The following is a 22,584-nucleotide window of genomic DNA, read 5'->3' as shown; positions in this document are numbered from 1 at the left end:
TCTAACCCCCCACCCCTATCTTATATTATCATTCACATGCCAATCTAATAGCCGCTTAAATGCCCCTAAAAAGGCCAAACTCCTTTACCCTCTCCGGCAATGCATTCCATGCCCTGATCACTTTCTGAGTAAAGAAATTTCTATCAGATTCTTAGCAAATAATAAATTTGATGCTATGATTAGCTTCTGTGTGTCTCTCTCTACCTGTCTGCCTTGTAGGATTTCTAAAATTAAAATCTTTACATTTTGTAATAACAAAACAAGGTGAAAACTACAGATGTTTTGCACGGTTTCAAAATTAAGCATATTCATCGAAAACAATGATTTAATTGGGGCGAGGAAATAAATCATGCATTTTCCAGTTCTCATGGGAATAAAACACTTGAGTTTACAGAGTATTTTATGGTTAAATCAGCAGGGCTGTGTAACAACAAGTGCACAATCAGTACTATATATTGATTTGCCTTTTTTAATGGAAACATATCATTGTTTAAGAATATATGAATTAATTTTGCTTGAATAATAATTTTAAAATTTCATTTGTTCCTATTTTCAATGCCAAAAACTTAAATTGTTAGAGTCTGGGTGAGAAGTCCTTCTTATTTGCATTCTGGGAGATTCTGTGCTGGAAATAGGATGTGCCTTCAGCTTACTTTGTGTTCATTTTTAATTGTAAGCCCATGCTTTTGGGATAGACAAAAGTCTTCAAATAACAAACTTAATAATATATATTAACCAATACAAAATAGCTCCACTGATTAGTTTGATAGCATTTTTAAAAATGTACTTTCCTAACATTAAAACTTAAATTTTTGCACATTAGAGTTTTCAGTTTCTAAGAAAATTATGCACTTCTTTTTCCCACAGAAAGGATTCATAAGGGAACATTGTGCTTGAAAAGGTCTTCGAGAACTCTGAGGAGGTGGCTGACTTGATGTATAGGGCAAATGCAGTGGATGCGGACTCTTAGAAAGCCTAATTGAAGATGCCACCTAGCAATATCATCCAGAAGACTGCTGAAGAAATTTAAGAGGAATAGAATACGACTGGATAGCAAAGTGGTTTAAAAACCAATTAGGAAGAAAGAATAAAGTGAATTATGAAGAATTTCAAAAAGTGATTAGAAATAAGCAACAGTGTCACACTGCATTGTTGTAGAGTCATACAATACTGAAGAGGCCACACAGTCCATCTCATTGAGTTTTAGTGACAATGGGAACTGCAGATGCTGGAGAATCCAAGATAACATTTTGTGCTCCTGAGATGCTGTTAGGCCTGCTGTGTTCATCCAGCTTCACACTTTGTTATCATTGAGTTCTAGGGTAGCTTCTGTTTATCATGTACATCAATGATTTGGGCTGAGGATGAGCTTTTGCCAAAGTGTATAGCATTGTAAATTGTTTCTACAATTTACATGGGTAATTACATCTCACATGGATGGGAATATAAGATTAAAATCCAAAAGAACTGCACATCAGGGACAAAAACAGAAGTTGCTGAAAAAGCTCAGGAGGTCTGGCAGCATCTGTGAAGAAAAAATCAGAGTTAACGTTTCAGGTCCAGCGCCCTTCCTCAGAACTGGACATAAAATTGTCAAACATTTTTTGATAATGTTCCAGTATACGCTTAACTACTTCAGAGGCATTACATAAGTTTTGACTGCCACAAAGTGGACAAAAAGTGACAGGAGCAATGAACATTTGGAAATAAAACCCTCTTTCTAACACCACTGGAGGATTACTTACATTAGATGGACTACAACAGTTCAAGAACATTGCTCACTAGCACTTTGGGCAATTGAAGCTTCGTACAAATGCTGGCCTCGCCTGCACCACCTACATCCCATGAAAGAATAGTGAAAATAACTTTTGCTTAAAAGAAGTGTACTTTATTAAGAAAAATATGGTGGTATAAATGAGCAGAAAGATACTTTAAGTACAATTTCAGAAAACCTTAAATGTGGCAACTTATGAGTTCGAACATAAAGAAAGATGATAGAATATTGAACTTTATGGAAAGGGTATAGCAAATAAACATTGAAAAATAATGGTGAATCTATCTGAAACTTTCATAAGACTGCTTTTGGAAAATTATGTGTACAATTATGGGTTCTGATGTGTAGGATGGATGTGAGGCACAGCTCCGGTCCAGCAAAAATTCACTACAATACTGTCTGGTTTGAGCAAATATAAACACAAAGAAAGACTTAAACTTAATTCTTCTAGAGCTCCAAAAGGATAAAGGAGTAGTTTAAGAATCTACAAAATCAGAGCAGGAGTAGACCATCTTGCCCATTGAGCCTGTTCTGCCATTCAGTAAGATCATGGTTGATATTTTTGTGGGCTCAGCTATACTTACCCCTCTGCTCACTGTAACCCTTAATTCCATTACTGTTCAAACATCTACTTTTGCCTTAAAAACATTCAATGAAGTAGCCTTGACTGCTTCACTGGGCAGAGAATTCCACAGATCCACAACTCTTTGTGTGAACAAATTCTTTCACAATTCAGTCCTAAATCCGCTCCCCCTTATTTTGAGGCTATGCTCCCTAGTTCTAATATCACTATCAGTGGAAACAACCTCCCTGCTTCTATCTTATCTATTCCCTTCATGTGTTTGGCAGAGACTTTTAAAATTTTAGACGGCCAAGACAGAAAGACTAGAAACAGATTATTTACACCACTAAGAAATCTAAATAAAAAGACATAATATTAAAGACAATAAAACTGAAGATAAAATTTATGAGCTAAAGAATTAAAGCAGAGGCCATTGTAAAAGGTCTGAATGGGATAAAATAGGCAGTTGAACAAACATGGAAAGAGAGGCACGTGAGATTAGGGTTTCAATTCTGGTGGAAGATGCAAACAAATCACACGTCCTCATATTTCTACACTCTGATTTCTATTTGGGGGCTGCTTGGAACAGTTCACTTTGAATGCAAGTTGTTGTAGTCTGGAACTATGGATAGTAATGATAGAAGCTCTATCTTCTATTTCATCACGTGGTGACCTGGAATCTCTCCTGATTTTACTGCAAGAGGCAAGTATTGGAAGGATTTGCAGGATGATACTTGCGGCATCATTATCACCCCATATTTGACCATCACATCCTGGGGTGGGACTTAAACCGGAGCTTCTGGCTCAGAAGCACGATGCTACCCACCGCTCCAAACATCTTCCTCCAATTTTTAAACTCCATGCACCACGACTGCAGATACCAGATTGTTACATGGCTCGATCTGCTAGTAATTATGTGTTCTGGATTAAAGTGACCTAGCAAGGTTCTTGTGATGCAGTGGTAGCCTCCATACTTTTAAACTATGAGACCCAGGTTCAAGTCCCACCTGCTCCAGAGATGTGTAGTAACATCTCTGAACAAGTTCATCAGACAATATCCTAAAATGACTGCAATTGGTTCTTTATTTTCACATAAGCTAAATGTGAACATACAAGTTAAAAAAAGGTGCTAATGCAATTACTGAACAGAGCAGGCAAAGCACCATCTTAGGAGCAGGTGCTGCTTGGCCTGCTGTGTTTATCCAGCTCTACACCTTGTTATCTTGGATTCTCCAGCATCTACAGTCCCTACTATCTGAAAGAAGGCAAGGCAGGTTAAGATACTGGATTCTATAAATGGAGACATAGTGTAAGTAAACAAGGAAGTCATGATGAATCTTTATAAACAACTGGTTTGACCATCAGAGATAATGGGAACTGTAGATGCTGGAGAATTCCAAGATAATAAAATGTGAGGCTGGATGAACACAGCAGGCCAAGCAGCATCTCAGGAGCACAAAAGCTGACGTTTCGGGCCTAGACCCTGGTTTGACCATCATTTGGACACTGTATCCAAATCAGAATACTACACTTTAAGAAAGATGTAAAGGCCAGAGACCCACATGCAACATGTTGACTTGTAACCATGTCACCATTTTCCCATTGCTATTGGGTCAAGATTCTAGAACCCAACTCTTGATGACAATGTTACCAGGTGGACTGGAGCAGTTCAAGATGACAGCTCACCACAACGTTCTCAACAGCCATCAGGGATGAGAGAATCAAAGCTGGGTTTGACAGAAATGCTCACATCCCATGAAAGAATAAAAAGTATGAGATTTACTGGAACGATCCAGAAATAAGGGTCTTCAATTTAGCTTAGATTGGAGAAGCTGGAGTTCTATTCTCTTGACAAGATGGAGAGATTGATAGAATTGTTCAAAATTATGAGTGATCTAGGCAAAGTAAATAGAGAAAAGCTGTTCCAATAGTGGAAGGGCTGAGAACTAGAATGTTGTATAAGGTTCAAAAGGCCTATTGTTGGAGACTGCATTAAATTCGACCTAATCTGAAGATGTCAAGGACTTGGGTGGGAAAGGGAGAACATCTCAGAATCTTGTCTGAAGATTTATACTTTGTGATCTCCCAGTGGTCTGAATAACCATGTCTACACAATAATGCAACTTGTAACTTATTGCTCTGTTGCAATAAACTACATCTTGCTAAGGCATGAGCCTCTAGCGATTTTCCTCAACCAATGTATATCAAGTAGGTTCTTAGACCCAGACAAGGCAAGAGAATGGTGGCAGATAATTATCCTAATATAAGAAAAACCTTACTTACATAGCAAGTGTTTAGGATCAGGAATTCACTGCCTTTGGTGTTCGGTGGCAGGAAACTGAATAATGGCTTTTAAAGCGGAATTGGATACACACTTGAGAATCAAAATTGCAGGGATACAGGGAAAGGACTGAAGAATGGGACCAGCTGTTTTGATCTTACAGAGCTTCATTCTGTTTGAGAACCATTATATGATTACAAACACAAAATATCACTCCCAGTGTTTCTCCTGTGGAAACTGTTGTCACTGATTCCTCTTCCTCATATCTGTAAAAATTAGCTGTTTTTAGCTTTTGCTCCTCTGTCCATTTCTTTTGAATTTGCAGATTTTGATCGTCTCATCTCAGTGGAGGGTCTGAGTTATAAGGAGAGGCTGGGTAGGCTGGGGCTTTTTCCACTGGAATATAGGAGGCTGAGGGATGACCTGATTGTCATTTACAAAATCATGAGGGGCATAGATAAGGTGAATAGCAAAAGTCTTTTCCCTAGGGTGGGTGAGTTCAAAATGACAGGGCATACTTTTAAGGTGAGAGGAGAAAGATTTTAAAGGGATTTGAGGGGCAATTGTTTTACACAGTGGGTGGTTAGTATGTGGAATGAACTGCCAAAGGAAATGGTGGAAGCGGGCACAGTGACATCATTTAAAAGACATTTGGATAGGTACATGAATAGAAAGTGTTTAGAGGGATATGGGCCAAATACAGGCAAATGGGACTAGTTTAGTTTGGGAAACTTTAGTTGGCATGGACGAGTTGGACCGAAGGGTCTGTTTCCATGCTGTATGACTTTTAACTCTCGTATCATTGCTGCCCAAATGATGTCTAGGTGATGTAATTTTAGTTTCTATATAGAGCAGATAGAATTCCTGTTCTATAGTCCTATGTGGGTCTTATCATTTTCTGGAGTGACAGGTAGTGTTGAGGAAGCAGGGAAGCTCTGGAAGGACTTGGTTAGGCTGAGAGAGTGGACAAAGAAATGGCAGTTGGAGAGCGATGTGGAAAAATGTGAGGTATACAGAGGAAGAAGAGGCCTAGACTGTTTACTAAATGGTAAAAGGTTTCAGAATTCTGCAGCACAGAGGGGCTTAGAGTTTCAGTTCAGGATTCTAAGGTTAACTTGCAGGTTCAGTTGGCAGTTAGGAAGACAAATGCAATGTTGGCATTCTTTTCAAGGCAGCTATAATATGAGAACAGGGATGTACTGCTGAGGTTGTATAATGCGCTGGTCAGACTGCATTAGGAATATTGTAAGCAGTTTGAGGTTCCGTATCCAAGGAAGGATGTGCGGGCTTTGGAGGGTATCTAGGGGATGTTGACAAAAACAATCTCAGGAATGAAGGGCTTATCATATGAAAAGTAGTTGAAGTCTCTGGGTCTGTACTCGATGGAATTTAGAAGGAGGAGAGGTGGATCTCATTGAAACCTAACAGAATACTGAGAGGCCTGGACAGAGTAGATGTGGACAAGATGCTTCCACTAGTAGAATACACTAGGGCCCAAGGGCACACCATTAGAGTGAAGGGACAATCCTTTAGAATTAAGGTGAGGAGAGATTTCTTCAACCTGAAGGTAGTTAATCTGTGGAACTGATGTGGCAGAAGGCTGTGGAGGCCAAGTCACTGCATGTATTTAGTAGAGAAATAGATTGGTTCTTGACTGGTAAGAGGGTCAAAGGTTATGAGGAGAATGCAGGAGAACGAGTTTGAGAAACGTATCATCCATGATCAAAAAGCAAAGCAGATTCAATGGGCCAAATAGCCTTATTCTGCACCAATATCTTATGGTGTTATGGTCTAAATTTCAGGTAGTAATTGTGTTGCAATCTATGCATGGTTCAGGTTTGCTTATGTTTGCCAACCTGAGGTTTCCCTGAAACCGTAGCTCTTCTACACCACTTAAACCACATGAGAATCTAAATATTATAGAGATAAATAGAAAAGCCCAGAGATTCCCTGCCCTCGTCAAAAGGTTTAATGAATAATTTTTATGCCAACCGATTCGGTTTTGCCTGCGCTGTGATGGTGGCAGATGGGCTCTCTGAAATCTCTCAGTTGCCTCCTGTTGTTTCAGTTTGCGTTCTTGAAGCACTTCCTCTCTAAACTTCTGTTCTTTTTCTTCATTATCTTTGCGTTTCTCCTCAAGAGCCCTGTAAAAAATACAAAATTTTGTTTGGATGGCTAAGCAGTGCTTTATAAAGAACTTCCAGGCCCTAGACTCTTCAGTATCACAATATGTCTTAGAAAGCAGGTGAGAAAATGGAATCCAGAACTGATGTAATTTCTCAGGTCAAAGTTCAACAAGTTGCTTTTTCAAATGTAAAGCTGTTTAACAAGAACACAAGGTCCTTGTGGTGCAGTGGTAAAGTCCTCACCTCTGAGCCAGAAGGCCCATGTTCAAATTCTACCTGCTCCAGTTGTGTAAAAAAAAATCAAAATCAAAATCAAACCATATGTATAATCCCACATTGCAAATGCAGTTAATCTAATTGATTCTGGTAGCTCTGATATATGTCACATCTCGTAGAATTATTCCACATATTCAGCTTAAGTATTTTAATGCATTGAAGAAGAGATAGCACCAATGAAACAAAGTACTCATCTTCATAATCAGTTATGCTGAGAGGAAAATGCCACAGTAAGCTGAATAAATTTTAGTACCAATGAAAAGCAAATTAGGTAATGATTGTTTGTCAAAATATAAACTGTAAAAGCTTATGAATTACCATCAGTAATTTTGAACAGTTTTAATATTCTTGTACTAAATTGCTCTAATTCCATTTTGCAGATTTATTAACTTTTGCAAAAGGAATGAATGACAACAGTACTGACCCCAACATCATACTTTGTAAAAGCAAATTCTACGCATTATTGTTCAAGCTCAAAGTAGAAAGTAATAAATCGACAACAATGATTATCATCTGTGAGCTTTCTAATTTTCATTAAACAGTTTAGTCTGTCACTGTTGTGAGAGAGAAAGAGAGAATTAATTTTAACTTTTAGCAACAATGTAATATAAAGACCACATATTTTTATTTTTTGTTTACGTATGAATTGTATATGGATATTGGAAAAGGCCACTACTTTAGCCAAGGAAAGTACGGAAGGAGATGTTGCAGTTTTAAAACATATCAGTGGAACTCATTGTGAGTTGTACTTTCACTGTAGCTTTGTTCAAGCAAAGGTCAAGCACAAGAGAAAGGCAGGTTGTGAAAGGGACACAAACAGGTTTACATAAAGATATTGATAAGTTAAATGAGTTAGCAAATTTTGGCAAATGGTGAATAATGTGGGAAATTTTTCATTTTGGAAGGGAGGACAAAAGAACAGTATATTTTTAAACGGAGAGAAACTGCAGAAAGCTGCGACACAAAGGGACATGGGGGGACTTGTGCATGAAATACTGAAAGCAAACACACAGGGACAGTAGGGAATCAGGAAGGCAAACGTAATGTTGGCCCTTATTTCAAAGGGATTAGAGTGTAAGAGTAGGGAAGTCTTATTGCAATTGTACAAGGTGCAGGTGAGACCACATCTGGAGTACTCTGAACAATTCTGGTCCCTTATTTAAGGAAAGATGTCATTTCATTCAAGGCAGCCCAAAGAAGTTCACTCGGATATTACCTGATTTGAAGGGATTTTCTTATGAGCAAAGGCTAAACAGGTTGGGAGTTTAGAAAAATGAGAGATGGTCTCATTGAAACATATTGGATTCTTAAGGGGCTTGACAGGGTAAATGCTGACAGGATATTTCTGCTCATGGGAGTGTCTCGAACCAGAAAGCATAATTTCAAAATAAAGGGGCACTAATTCAAACAAAGAAGGAATTTCTTCTCATGGAGCTTTGAGAGTCTTTGGACCTTCTTGCCACGGAGAGGTGTGGTGGCAGAGTTCGTGTGTACATTTAGGGTTGGGATGGATTCTTGATCAGTCAGAGAATTAAAGGTGACAGAAAATAGAAGGAAAGTGGATGTGAAGAATGTTGAATCTGCCATGATCCTATTGAATGGCCTTACTCCTGTTCCTATTTGTTATGGTCTTATTCAAAGCGGGACCATTTCTTGACCTGTTGGCACTGTGGGCAAATGTTCAGGGCAGTTTGACTCCTCTGTTCAGAAGCCTTGGTGAAGTGCTACCATGCATCTTACAGATATTACATATTGTCGCCACACACATTGGTGATAAAGGAAACTTTGAAAGTGGTAGATGTGGTACCAATCAAGCAGGCTGTATTGTCTTGGAGGGTGTTAAGCTTCTTGAATGAATAACACCAATCCTGAAAAGTACGGAGTCTCCACTCACACTCCTGTCATTTGCCTTGCAGATGGTGGACAGGTGTTGGAAGACAAAAGGAAATTGTTTTCCACAGAATTCCTAACCTCTGGCCTGCTCTTATAGCCACAGCATTAATATGGTTGATCTAGTTCAGTTCTGGTCAATGGTAATTCCATGCATGTTTCATTTGGGAACCCGAACATAGCATAGCCATTGAATGTCAAGGAAAGAATGTTAGATTCTCTCCTGCTGAAGATAGTCATTGCCTGGCATTTGTACAATGTAAAGAAGACATTAATTCCACTAATGGGAGAGGATCTGCTTTTCTGTAAATTCCAAGTACTCGCTTTATTATTTAAACTGAAAAAAAAACACAACACAAAGAATTATCTAATTTTCTGACTCTGTCCTCAGTTTCATTCTGCATCAGTCAGACTGCATCTCTGTCCAGGTCTCTTCTCAGGAACTTGCCATTTCTCAAAAATTGGCTTTCAAAATTGCCAGTCAGTGGTAATAGTTTTTCATCATTCACTTTTTTGTGTTTCTGGGATAAAGGCAAGGATACATTACCTTTTATTTGCTAAGAACAAAATGATGGCTTTTGTGGTGCTCTCACAATAGATGCAGAATTCCAAATCATTGCCGGAGCAGCACTGAACGAATGGTAGATCAAGATGTTAATTGTTTTGCACAGCCACTTAGATCTGACAAACGCCAGGCAACAATTATCGCAGATAGCAGGGAATCTGACCTGCTTTCCTTGACATTTAATGGCTTTACTCTCACTGAGACCTCCATTAAAAACATGCTTGAAATTACCGCTGACCAGAACCTGAACTAGGTCAGCCACATTAACAATGAGGCTACAAAAGCAGGTCGGAGGATAGGAATTCTGTGTTCCCATAACAATTTTGCATTTGTGCTTTGCAGAGGCAGAGATTTTAAGGAGTTGATGTAGAATATCCACTTAATAGTACATAACTACAGCCACAGTTCATGAGTAGCAGAAGGTACAGATAGCCCAATGGCTCTGATATTAATCAAGAAAACTACTCTTCCTTGGATGTTGTTAAGCTATTTTCATATTGCAGCAGCTGCATTAATCCAGCCAAGCAATAAATATTCCATGACAGTGCTGGTATAAGGCGCTGAAGATGATGGATAAGTTTTAAAGGGATGATGTGATACATATGTCATACAGCACACAGCAGCATTCTTGCTCTTCACAATACAGCTTGTTTAGTTATGTTTCTGGTCAACGTTGACCCCTAAAATATTGATTGGTGGTGATTTAGAAATAATGCTACTATTTTAGAATAAAAGATGATCATTCTGCTTTTTCTTACACAATATGGCAATTAAGTTATCATCTACACAGCATGAATGCTCTCTGTCATTCTAAACCAAAATGTTATTGATGACCTGTTGCAGACGGGCATGGGCTGTTCCATTATCAGAAGGGTTGTGAATGTTACTGAGCACAGTTTCCTACACTGAACTGAAGCTTCTGTCTCCTTCTGAGGATTAGTTACAGTGACTTTGAAATGAATCACAGGTCATAGTATCCAGTCCTGGGAGGTGTGAGGTCTTCAGCAATGACGGCATATACATCTGTGCCACTTACCTGCAGAGCGTCAGTCGCTCGCAACGCTAGTCCTTGATCATCTTCAGGTAGCTCTTTCTTTGCTTGTAGATCCTATGCTGAGGGTATGACCTGTGTCTACCTGCTCCTCTCCATCTGCCTGGCATTTCTGATGGCAACAGCTTTGCCTTCTCAAAGAAGCTGGTGCTCTCAGAGCCATTCTGTCCAAAATCTAGGTACTTCGCTTCAATTCCCATTTGATTCCTTGCAAACACACAATTATCCTTGGCAGTGTTTCTCCCTGCTCTTGCGATGCCAAAAAGGTGACGTCAATCAGATTGCTGAAGCATTTACTGCCCTGTATTACTGCCATATGCACTGAATCAATGGCACGTGTTTGTCAATGGCCATGTTCTCTTCTATGTTGTTCACTTTTTTTATAGGATCCAGTGCTTTGTGGGGTGGCCGTGACTTGCTCATTGTAGAGCAGTCTCTGCTCCCCTGAGCTACCCAATTAAAGCCAAGCTTTAAATTGTTGGATTGTTGTAAGGCAAACCTTCTCATTCATGTTCTGTAGGGAAGCAAATCTGTCATCCTTACTGACTCTGGATAAATGACCCCAGGCTTACAGCAGTGTGGATGGCTCTCTGAAATAACCTAAGAAATCATTTGGTTATATTCAAGAAAGTGGTACGCCTTATTTTTTCAAGAGCAATTTGGGATGGGCAATAAATGCTGACCTTGGCACAACCATCAATGTCCCACAAGAAATGTAAAAAACAACTGTCTAGTTTTAATTGTAATCAGTGATAATGGGAACTGCAGATGCTGGAGACTCCAAGATAATAAAATGTGAGGCTGGATGAACACAGCAGGCCAAGCAGCATCTCAGGAGCACAAAAGCTGACGTTTCGGGCCTAGACCCTTCATCAGAGAGGGGGATGGGGAGAGGGAACTGGAATAAATAGGGAGACAGGGGGAGGCGGACTGAAGATGGAGAGAAAAGAAGATAGGTGGGGAGGTAGGGAGGGGATAGGTCAGTCCAGGGAAGACGTACAGGTCAAGGAGGTGGGATGAGGTTAGTAGGTAGGAGATGGAGGTGCGGCTTGGGGTGAGAGGAAGGGATGGGTGAGAGGAAGAACAGGTTAGGGAGGCAGAGACAGGTTGGACTGGTCCATCATGGGCCTCCTGCAGTGCCACAATGATGCCACCCGAAGGTTGCAGGAATAGCAACTCATATTCCGCTTGGGAACCCTGCAGCCCAATGGTATCAATGTGGACTTCACCAGCTTCAAAATCTCCCCTTCCCCCACCGCATCACAAAACCAGCCCAGTTCGTCTCCTCCCCCCACTGCACCACACAACCAGCCCAGCTCTTCCCCTCCACCCACTGCATCCCAAAACCAGTCCAACCTGTCTCTGCCTCCCTAACCTGTTCTTCCTCTCACCCATCCCTTCCTCCCACCCAAGCCGCACCTCCATTTCCTACCTACTAACCTCATCCCACTTCCTTGACCTGTCCGTCTTCCCTGGACTGACCTATCCCCTCCCTACCTCCCCACCTATCTTGTTTTCTCTCCATCTTCCGTCTGCCTCCCCCTCTCTCCCTATTTATTCCAGAACCCTCACCCCATCCCCCTCTCTGATGAAGGGTCATTGGTTGCTATATTATTTTCATGTTTTGTGATCTAATTTTGACTTGTTTTGATTTATTATTGTTACAAGTACCTAAGTACAGCAAAAAAGCTTTGTTTTGTAAGCAGTACTGGCAGATCATAACTTACAAAGTCACAAAGATCATACGGTGATTGAACAGAACGAGGAATACAAAGTTACAGCTGCACAGAAGGTGTACAAAAAGCAAGACCAACATCAGATTTGCAATTTGAGAGGTCCATTCAGCAGTCTAATAACAGCTGCTCTTGAACCTGTTGGTATGTACGTTTAAGCTTTTGTATCCTCTGCCTGATAGAAGAGAGTTTGGAAGAGATTGTAAATCGGGGTGGGAGAGGTCTTTGATAATGTAGGCTGCCTTTCCAAGGTGAAGATAAGTGTGGATGGAGTCAATGGATGGGAAGTTGGCTTGCATGATGGTCTGGGCTGTGTTCACAACTTTCTGTGCTTTCTTTCTGTCCTGGGTGAAGCTGTTGATATACCAAGAAGCGGTGCACCCAGGTAGAATGCTTTTTGTGGTGTATCTGTAAAAGTTAGTGATGGCTCTCATGGACATGCCAAATTTCCTTAGCCTCTTGAGAAAGAAAAGGTGTTGTTGTGTCATCAATGTTGATGGACCAGGACAGATTGTTGGTGATATTTACTCCCAGGAACTTGATATCCTTGACTATCTCTATCTCAGCTCCACTGATGTAGACAGGGGTGTGTACTTCTCCTTGCTTCTTAAAGCCGCTGATCAGGTCTTTAGTTTTGCTGACATTGAGGAAGAGATTGTTATCTCTGTACCACATAACTGAAGATTTTATCTCCTTCCTTTATTCTGTCACGTCATTGTTTGATATCCGGCTTAGAACGGTGGTGTCATCGGTAAACTTGGACAATTTTTGACCACACAGTCATGAGTGTACAGTGAGTACAGTAGAAGTATGCAGCATTGCATCTTGCTGTTGCTGAGGATTATCATGGAAGAGGTGCTGTTAACTATCTTCACTGATTGCGATCTATAGGTCAGGAAGTTGAGGATCCAGTTGCAGAGGTGGGAGCAAAGGTCTAGATCTCAGAATTTGGAGATTAGTTTGGTTGGGATTATAATATTGAACGTGAAGCTGTAGTTAATAAGTAGAAGCCTGATGTAGGTACCCTTATTATTCAAATGTTCCAGAGATGAGTGTCAGGTTAGGGAAATGGTGTCTGCTGTGGACCTGTTGCACTGGTAGGCAAATTGCAAGGGATCGAGGCAGGTTGGGAGGCTGGAGTTGATGTTAGTCATGACTAACCTCTCAAAGCACTTCATAATTATGGTAGTCAGAGCCACAAGGTGGTAGAGGCTGAGGGACGCTGCATGTGTCTTTTCCGGTACTGGAATGATGGCAGTCTTCTTGAAGCTGGTGGGGACTTCAGAAAACAGTATTATTGTAGCAAGGAGAGGTTAAAGATGTCAAATAACTATCATATCAGTTGCACAAAACTAACACTGTTGATAAACAGTTAAAAATTCAAAAAATGATGGTAAGTATGCAATAGTCTCATGTCTATGTAAAGCTGGGAAATGCATGGACATTTGAAATAGCCTGATATGTCTCATCAACTATGTAGCTACCCTGGTGTGACTAAGTGAAAACAGTATTATTATTTATTCATTTGTGGGCATCACTGGCTGGCCAGCATTAATTGCCCATTTCTAGTTGCCCTTGAGAAGATGAGGTGAGCTGTCTCCTTGAAACACTGTGGTCCACCTGGTGTGGGTTGACCCACAGTGCCCTTAAGGAGCGACTTACAGGATTTTGATCCAATGACATTGAAGGATCAGCGATATATTTCCAAGTCTAGATGGTGAGTGGCTTGGAGGGGAACTTACAGGGGGTGGTGGTGTTCCCATATATCTGCTGCCCTTGTCCTTCTGGATAGAAGTGGTCCTGGGTTTTGGAACATTTTCTATAAGGTTCTTTGGTGAATTTCTGCAGTGCATCTTGTACACAGTAAACACTGCTGCTCCTGAGCATTGGTGGTGGTGGAGTGAATGCTTGTGGATGTAGTGCCAGTCCAGTGCGCTGCTTTGTCCTGGATGGTGTCAAACTTCTTGAGTGTTGTTAGAGCTGCACTCACCCAGACAAATGGGGAGTATTCTATCACTCTCTTGGCTTGTGCCTTATAGATGGTGGACAGGCTTTAAGGAGTCAGGAGGTGTGCAGTATTCCTTGAATATGACCTGTTCTTGTAGCCACTATATTTATGTGGAGAGTCCAGCTGAATTTCTGGTCAATGATAACTGCCAAGGATGTTGATAGTAGGGGATTCAGTGATGGTAATGCTGTTGAATATCAAGGGGCGCTGGTTAGATTATCTCTTATTGGTGATAGTCATAACCCGGCATTTGTTTGGCACAAAATGTTACTTGCCACTTGTCAGCCCAAGCCTGGTTATCATCCAGATTTTGTTGCATTTGGAGATAGATTGCTTCAGTATCTGAGTTGTGAATGGTGTTGAACATTGTGCAATCATCAGGGAAATCTCCACTTCTGACCTTATGATGAATGGGAGGTCATGAAAAGCATGTTTAGCTCAAAGCTCAATGAAGGTCAACAACCAAAATTATTTTCCTTTGAAGCTATGGTCCACTTCTTCTCAAGTGATGAATTTCGACCATTAATTCAGGAACTTTCTAAAATAGCAAGGAGGATCCAAATCGACGACTACTGCATCCATTTTTGACTCACCCTGCTTTCACTGATAAGGGAGAAGAGTGCGATTCAAACAGGTGAGAAAACTAAAAGCTTCACGGCTATCTAAACTTAGTGCAAGTGTTCAAACCATATAGTCAAGTGGGTATATCAAGGACCTTAACCCACATTATGGGAAGTACAAATTCTTAGAGTAGTTGGTAGTGCTTTTGGAAGGCAGATTAGTGTGCAGAACTGTCAAAACTTGAAGCCATTTATATCTGCAGCTCTTTAATTTGTCGTAAAAACGGCCTGGTTGTGTCAGCGTGAGGTAAGGAAAGATTCAAGCTGGCAAGTAAATTTATTCCCTGATAAAAATATCAACGAGAGGTAAGAAACCTGACCTGTGAAATTATTTAAACCCAAGTCCTTTAAAAATTAAAAAAGGCTTTCTGTGTCAAAGAGAATTAGAAAAAATATGTTCTAACAATTACAGTTACTATCAGATTCAAGAACTGCTTCTTCCCTGTTGTCAGTCTAAATCATTTACATAAATGACAAATAGCAAAGGGCCTCAACATTAACCCCTGTGGAGTGCCACTGGACACGGAAAAACACCCCTCAACTATCACTCTTTAGTTTCCTGCCACTTAACCAATTGTGGATCCAATTTGCCAAATTTCCTCAGATCCCATGGGTTCTTACCTTAGCTATCAGTCTCCCATGGGGACCTTACCACAAGATTTGCTGAAGTCCAAGTAGATTACATCAAAAGCAGTGCTCTCATCTAAATACTTGGCCACTTCTTTGAAAAATTTGATTCAAACTGTTCAGATGTGGCCTCCTGTTAACAAAACTGGGCTGATTGTTCTTGATTAATCCCTACCTCTCTAAAAGCAGATTAATTCTGTCCTTTAAAATTGTTTCCAATAGTTTCTCCACTACCAAGGTTAGACTGTCTGGCTTGTAATCTCCTGGTTTAGCCCTTGTTTCCTTCTTGAATAATGGCACCACGTTGGTTTTCCTCTAGTTCTCTGACACTGTTCCTGTTTCCCCAGACAGGAATTAGAAACTTTTGGAAGCACCCCCGCTATTTCCTCCCTTGCCTCACTCAACAACCTATTAGGGCTTTCTAATTACTTCGACAGCAACTTTGCAGCAGTCAAAAAGTATCATTTATAACTCAGTTTTTTTCATTCATTCGAGAGATGTGGGCATTGTAGACTGGGTGAGAATGTACTCTCCATCCCCAATTGCCCTTGGGAAGGTGAAGGGGAGCTGTATCTTTGAATCGCTGCAGTCTATTTGGTGAAGTACACCCACAGCACTGTTAGGGAGGAAGCTCCCAAAACTCGTAGTGTCTGTTTATTCTTTTGATTTGATTGTTTGGTTCCATATACTTCCTGGATCAATTAGGAGGGGAGGTGTGTAGTGGTATTATCGCTGGACTGTTAATCCAGAGACCCACATAATGTTCTGAGAACCTGGGTTCAAATCCCACCATGACAGATGATGTAATTTGAATTCAGTAAAATATCTGGAATTAAGAGTCTAATGATGACCATGAAGCCATTGTCGATTGTTGGAAAAACCCATCTGGTTCACTGATGTCCTTTAGGGAAGGAAACTGCCATCCTTACCTGGTCTGACCTACATGTGATTCCACACTCACAGCAATGTGGGTGACTCTAAACTGCCCTCAGGGCAATTAGGGATGGATAGTAAATGCTGCCTAGTCAGCAATACCCTCCACCCGTGATTGAATAAAAGAAAAAAAAACTTATCCCAACAGTCATTAAATTCAGAAGTATTAAACAAGAGAGACTTCCAAAAAATGAAACCAGATGGATCCAACACACCACACTTCTACGGATTACCCAAAATTCACAAACCAGGAGCCCCCCTCAGACCCATAGTCTCGCTACCTGGAACACCAACGTACAGATTAGCCAAGGAACTACACCAAAGACTAAAACACCTAGTAGAAGACTCACGCCACTCCATTCACTCCACCCAAGAATTCCTGAACACCAAAGACACCAAGATAGAAGAGGATGAAATAATGGTCTCCTTTGACGTAACAGCCCTGTTCACATCCATCAACATCAACCTGGCCAAAGAAACACTGACTACACTATTAGAAGAACCAAAGACACATATACCAGACACCACCAACCTCATCAGCAAGGACATCATCATCAAGCTAGTGGACCTATGCCTTACCACCCACTTCACTTTCAATAACAAAACCTACAGACAAACCAACGGAACACCCATGGGATCTCCAATATCAGGGTTCTTAGCAGAGGCAGTAATGCAGAGATTTGGACAAACAGCTCTGCCAACCATCCAATCCAAACGTTGGGTCCGCTACGTGGATGACACCTTTGTCATCACTAAAAACAAATTAGAGGAAACATTCAAGACCATCAATAATACCCTTTACTGGCATAAAACTCACAAAAAAGAGGAGGAAAACAACAACAAACTGCCATTCCTAGATGTCACAGTAGAGCGAACAGTCAATGGGGAACTTCAAACCAGCGTCTACAGGAAAACAACACATACGGACCAAATACTGAACTACAGGAACAACCATCCCAACACCCACAAACGAAGCTGCATTAGAACATTATTCCAATGAGACACCACACACTGCAGCACAGAGGAACTACAAAGAGCAGAAGAAAATCACCTGTACAGCGTATTCAAAAAGAACGGGTACCCAATGAACACAGTCTACCGATTTCTCAGCAACAAACTCAAACAAACAGACAAAATGTGCCCAGAAACCATAACCACTCTGCCCTACATCAAAGACATCTTGGAAATGACTGCCAGACTACTCAGACCTCTTGGCATCATGGTAGCCCACAAACCCACCAACACACTAAAACAGCAGCTAATGAACTTAAAAGACCCTATACAGACAACAAGCAAAACGAACGTCATTTACAAAATACCTTGCAAGAACTGTGACAAACACTACATTGGACAAACTGGCAGAAAGCTAGCCACCAGGATACATGAACATCAACTAGCCACAAAAAGACATGGCCCACTGTCACTAGTATTCTTACATACAGATGAGGAAGGACACCACTTTGATTGGGACAACACATCCATCCTAGGAGAAGCCAAACAGAGACACGCACGAGGATTCTTCGAAGTATGGTATTCCAACCGGAACTCCATCAACAAACACATTGATTTGGAGATAATGGGAACTGCAGATGCTGGAGATTCCAAGATAATAAAATGTGAGGCTGGATGAACACAGCAGGCCAAGCAGCATCTCAGGAGCACCTGAGCACCTGTGCTCCTGAGATGCTGCTTGGCCTGCTGTGTTCATCCAGCCTCACATTTTATTACATTGATTTGGAGCCCATCTACCACACTCTGAGAAAAAGAACAGGAAATGACATCACCAACACAGGAAATGACATCAACAACCCAAGGAAACCTAAACACATAAATAGAAAGTGGGACATAACACCAGCGCTTCACCGGAGGCTCACTGATGATGTTACCTAGAATGGTGCCGAAACGTCTGAAAATGAACCTTCCAGCTCAGCGAGCAAACTTACATCCCCAACAGTCAATATTAATCACTTTAACATTATATGTCATGCTGTAGCATGAATTTTCCTTCCTGTCTTTATCTGTAAAATTAAAAATAACTTACATAAGTGTTGTCATGTTAGTAGCATTTTATAAAATATTAGTAAGAATAAAACTGAAATACCAGCAATGGAACAGAGGCTGAGCAATTGTGGGATCAAAATTATCATTGCATGTATTAACTTCAGCATTCCTGCAAACTTTGTAGCTTCACTGCCACTCAACTGAATTCCAAACCAACTTGTAAGCTTCAGGTTTATTTTTGTTTAAATGCAGTTACAAAGACAGAAAAAAGCAACGAGCTTTGTGACACACTTAAAATCCTATTAGTAAAAAGAAATGTAAGAGCGTAGCCAAGTATTTCCACAGGGCAGTAAAAGAAATTACAAATGATCTAACTGAGTGCATTTTGAGAATCCTATTATCGGACAGTTATAAATCCTGTAATATAAAATTACTCAGGAAATCTTCTGAAATTTTAAATATTCCACAATTATTCTTTGATGTGTTTTAAACAACTACTTAGTATGATGGCCTTTGACCCAGAAGCAGTAATAATTAAGGAAATTTGCAATTATTTAAAAATGTTTGTGGAATTTTTTCCTTAAATGTTTAGAAAGGACCTTTCAGAGCTTGTGTCATTGTAACAATATCAATTTTAGTGTTTGCACAATAAGAAATATTGATTATGTGATCATGGTGACCAATGACCTGGAATTAAGTCTTTAACAGAAAATCTTTAAAATACAGAGGCCATGTGGCACACAGGCAAGAACAGAGAAACAGAGGAATAAAAGATGAGAGTTAAGAAGGTTTCAGAAAGAAGTGTGCCGAGTGCATAAGATTGCCCAGTGGGCATCTGGCTTACAGACACTGTAAAATTATCATGCTTTTGTGACCTACAGAACAATGGTTAATTTGCAGTAAATTGTTCCAGCAATCCTCACAAACTAATAATTATTAATAAGTTTCACCTCACACTGAAATAATAAGTTGGAAGACAAAATTTTATCACCCACTAATATATCTATCGGATAGACTGTATTTCAAGCACCTTGAAATAAGCCTGATTTTCAAATGCCAGATCCTACCCATAGCATTAATAAACATACAGCATCTTTCATTGGAGCTGCATCATGCTGGACCAGTGAATATTACTGCACAGTCGGGTACCCAAGATTTTATCTACTTTTGTTATTCAACTTTATTCATTTTAGCTCACATTTTCAAAGCTGCTTTCTGCATTATTTTAAGGACAAGCACTAGTTACTAATTTTTAAACTTATTACTTAGGGTTTTGTTACTGCACTGAAGTTTGATCAAGAAAGAGCGCAGATTTCTTTCTGCAATGTGCTGATTTCAGTCATTCCATTAGGGAGCTGCTTCAAGTGCACTGATGGAACATAGTGAGAAAGATGGGTTGTCTAAAGCATTTACATAGAGCACCTCATGTGCAGTAAAAAGATCTATATTGACACGAGGTATGGTGAAAAGGTGAAAAGATGAAAACTACGAGCAAAATTAGGATGGAAACTGAAGGAATAGTCAAAGAATGTAGTCACAGAAATGGTAAAATATGGACTATCAATTTCCAACTTCCATCTCCTGATTTTAATAGCTAAGACCTGGACTTAAATAGTTTTTAGAAAGGTAAAAGCACTGATGACTGGAGGCTGAAGTTGGGAGGGCAGAATGTGTGATGGGAGGGGGAGGGTCTTAAGAGAGCACCATGTCCCCCTCACCGCCCCTCTCTCTTAAGCTCCCCCCGCCACCCCCGAGTCCATGACTGGCACATAACTGCACCAGGCCACTGGGCCTTGTTCCCTCGGGTTTGTTAGTTCTTGCGCCTATTCGATCACTGCCATTTTCTGATTGGTGATGAATCCCAGTTTAAAAGTGCATGCATCACCTCTGGTAAATGTGCAGGTCCAAATTTTGAATTAGGGCATGCCCGTGATGGCAACAGGCATGGCCGTAAAATTAAAACAGCCTGAGCTGAAATTAATATTTTATCAAAAGAACTGAACCTCAGTCAGGTGTGAAGAACCCCATTCACTAAGGATTCAAGTATTCTATAAACGTTGACAGTGTTCAAATACAAGGCATCAGCTGAACAGCTGTGGTCTCAGCTTCAACTATAACAACTCAAGGACTCTAACAGGTTTTCAAACTGCGTATTCTCAATCTTCCTTTTTCAAACATACATTCTGTTTATATCTGTATTTGGTGTTGCATTTTATTAATTTTTCTTAGAGTAAGTAAATAAGATTCCTCCTTCTTTCATTCAAGACAACCTTGTAATTGACTCCTTAATTTTGAATAATACTACACTTAGTGAAACGTGATATAGCTGTGCATTAAAAAAATTAAACATATTTATTGCAACTGTTTGAGAGAGGTAAAAGAGAACAGCCAATTCATCACTCTTCAATTAGATGTTAACAGTTCAGAGGTTTACAAAAGCAAGGAGCAACATACAAGCGATAGGGTATTCCACAGAATTGTTACTGTGCAGAAGGAAGTCACTCAGCACTGGTAACAGGTAAAGAGATCTAAAGGATACAACTAGCAATTAGATGACTATCTGCAAATAGAGCCATAGACCTGTAAAGCACGGAAGCGGACCCTATGGTCCAACCTGTTCGCGCCAGCCAGATATCCTAAATTAATCTAGTTCCATTTGCCAGCATTTGGCCCATTTTCCTGTAAACCTTCTTATTCATATACCCATCCAGATGCCTTTTCAATGTTGTACTTGTATCAACCTTCTGCACTTCCTCTGGTAGCTCATTCCATACATGAATCATCTTCTGCGTGGAAATGTTGCCCCTTCTGGATCTTTCCCCTCTTAAACCTATGTCCTCTAGTTTTGGACTTCCCCAGGGAGAAAAAAACCCTGTCTATTTACCCTATTCACACCCCTCATGATTTTATAAACCTCTAAGGTTCCCCTCAGCCTCCAGCACTGTAGGGAAAATAGCCTCAGCCTATTCAACCTCTCCCTATATCTCAAACCCTTCAACCTGGGCAACATACTTGTAAATCTTTTCTGAACCCTTTCAAGTTTTGCAACATTAGGGAGATCAGAATTGCACACAGTACTCCAAAAGTGGCCTAACCAATGTCCTGTATAGCCACAACTCGACCTCTCAACTCCTACACTCAATGCACTGACCACTAAAAGCAAGCATACCAAATGTTGCCTTCACTATCTGTCTACCTGCAACTCCACTTTCAAAGAACTCTGAACCTGCACTCCAAGGTCTCTTTGTTCAGCAACACTCTCCAGGACCTTACCATTGAGTGTATAAGTCCTTTCCAAAAAGTAACACCTCACGTTTAACTAAATTAAACTCCATCTGCCACTCCTTGGCGCACTGGCCCATCTGATCAAGATCCTGTTGCACTCTTAACCTTCTTCAATGTCCACTACACCTCCAAGTTTGGTGTCATCTGCAAACTTACTAGTCATACCTCCTATATTCACATCCAAATCATTTATAAAAATGACAAAAAGCCACGGACCCAGCACCGATCCTTGTGGCACACTGCTGGTCACCGGCTTCCAGTCGGAAAATCACTCCTTCACTACCACCCCCGTCTTCTAGCTTTGTGCCAGTTCTGTATCGAAATGACTAGTGCTCCCCATATACCATGTGATCTAACCTTGCTAACCAGTCTCCCATGAGGAAGTTTCCACCACTCTAACGTCATCACTCTTCCTTACTTCTCCAAAAAACTCAATCATGGAATAGTGGAATAATGAACAGAAGGAAAAATGGATGAAACCAAATTAAAGAGAGGTTGGCTGCACATGTAGTGATGTGACGTAGAGCTGACAGTCATCATGAAGAGTCACTGGACCGGAAAAGTTAACTGATTTCTCTCCAAAGATGCTGCCAGACCTGCCGAGACGTTCCAGTAATTTCTGCTTTTGCTTCCGGAACTCCGTAATGCAGGTGGAAATGGCATTTGGAACAAGTGTTGGAGGAAAACTTAGTAGGATTCACAGACGAGGGTTACTGCCCATGTCATGTTGGCCCGGAAGCAGTATGTAATACATAAAGGAAAATGCATTTGACAAAATCAAACAAACTGTAACAAATATAAAACCCCCAAGTGGCTTTATTCCTGAAGATTAAATGTCATCCATACTGGAGC

At 40.5% G+C, this 22,584-nt stretch overlaps 1 protein-coding gene across 6 annotated transcripts in view; it reads right to left on the bottom strand.

Annotated features, from left to right (window-relative positions):
- The window catches only part of cep126 (centrosomal protein 126), a 101,245-nt gene that overhangs the window by 67,472 nt on the left and 11,189 nt on the right, over positions 1-22,584 (bottom strand). For 5 of the 6 annotated variants that reach the window (XR_007247785.1, XM_048533290.2, XM_048533291.2 and 2 more), the window contains exon 3: positions 6,610-6,761. The exons of the other annotated variant lie outside the window; for it this stretch is intronic. Coding sequence is in view for 4 of the 5 variants with exons in the window: in XM_048533290.2 (XP_048389247.1) it covers positions 6,610-6,761 (152 nt within the window). In the remaining variant the exon portion in view is untranslated. The remainder of the gene's footprint in view (positions 1-6,609; positions 6,762-22,584) is intronic. 6 annotated transcript variants of the gene reach the window in all.

Source organism: Stegostoma tigrinum, chromosome 6, assembly GCF_030684315.1.
Source record: "Stegostoma tigrinum isolate sSteTig4 chromosome 6, sSteTig4.hap1, whole genome shotgun sequence".
Taxonomy (NCBI): domain Eukaryota; kingdom Metazoa; phylum Chordata; class Chondrichthyes; order Orectolobiformes; family Stegostomatidae; genus Stegostoma; species Stegostoma tigrinum.
This window is presented reverse-complemented; position numbering and strand designations above follow the sequence as displayed.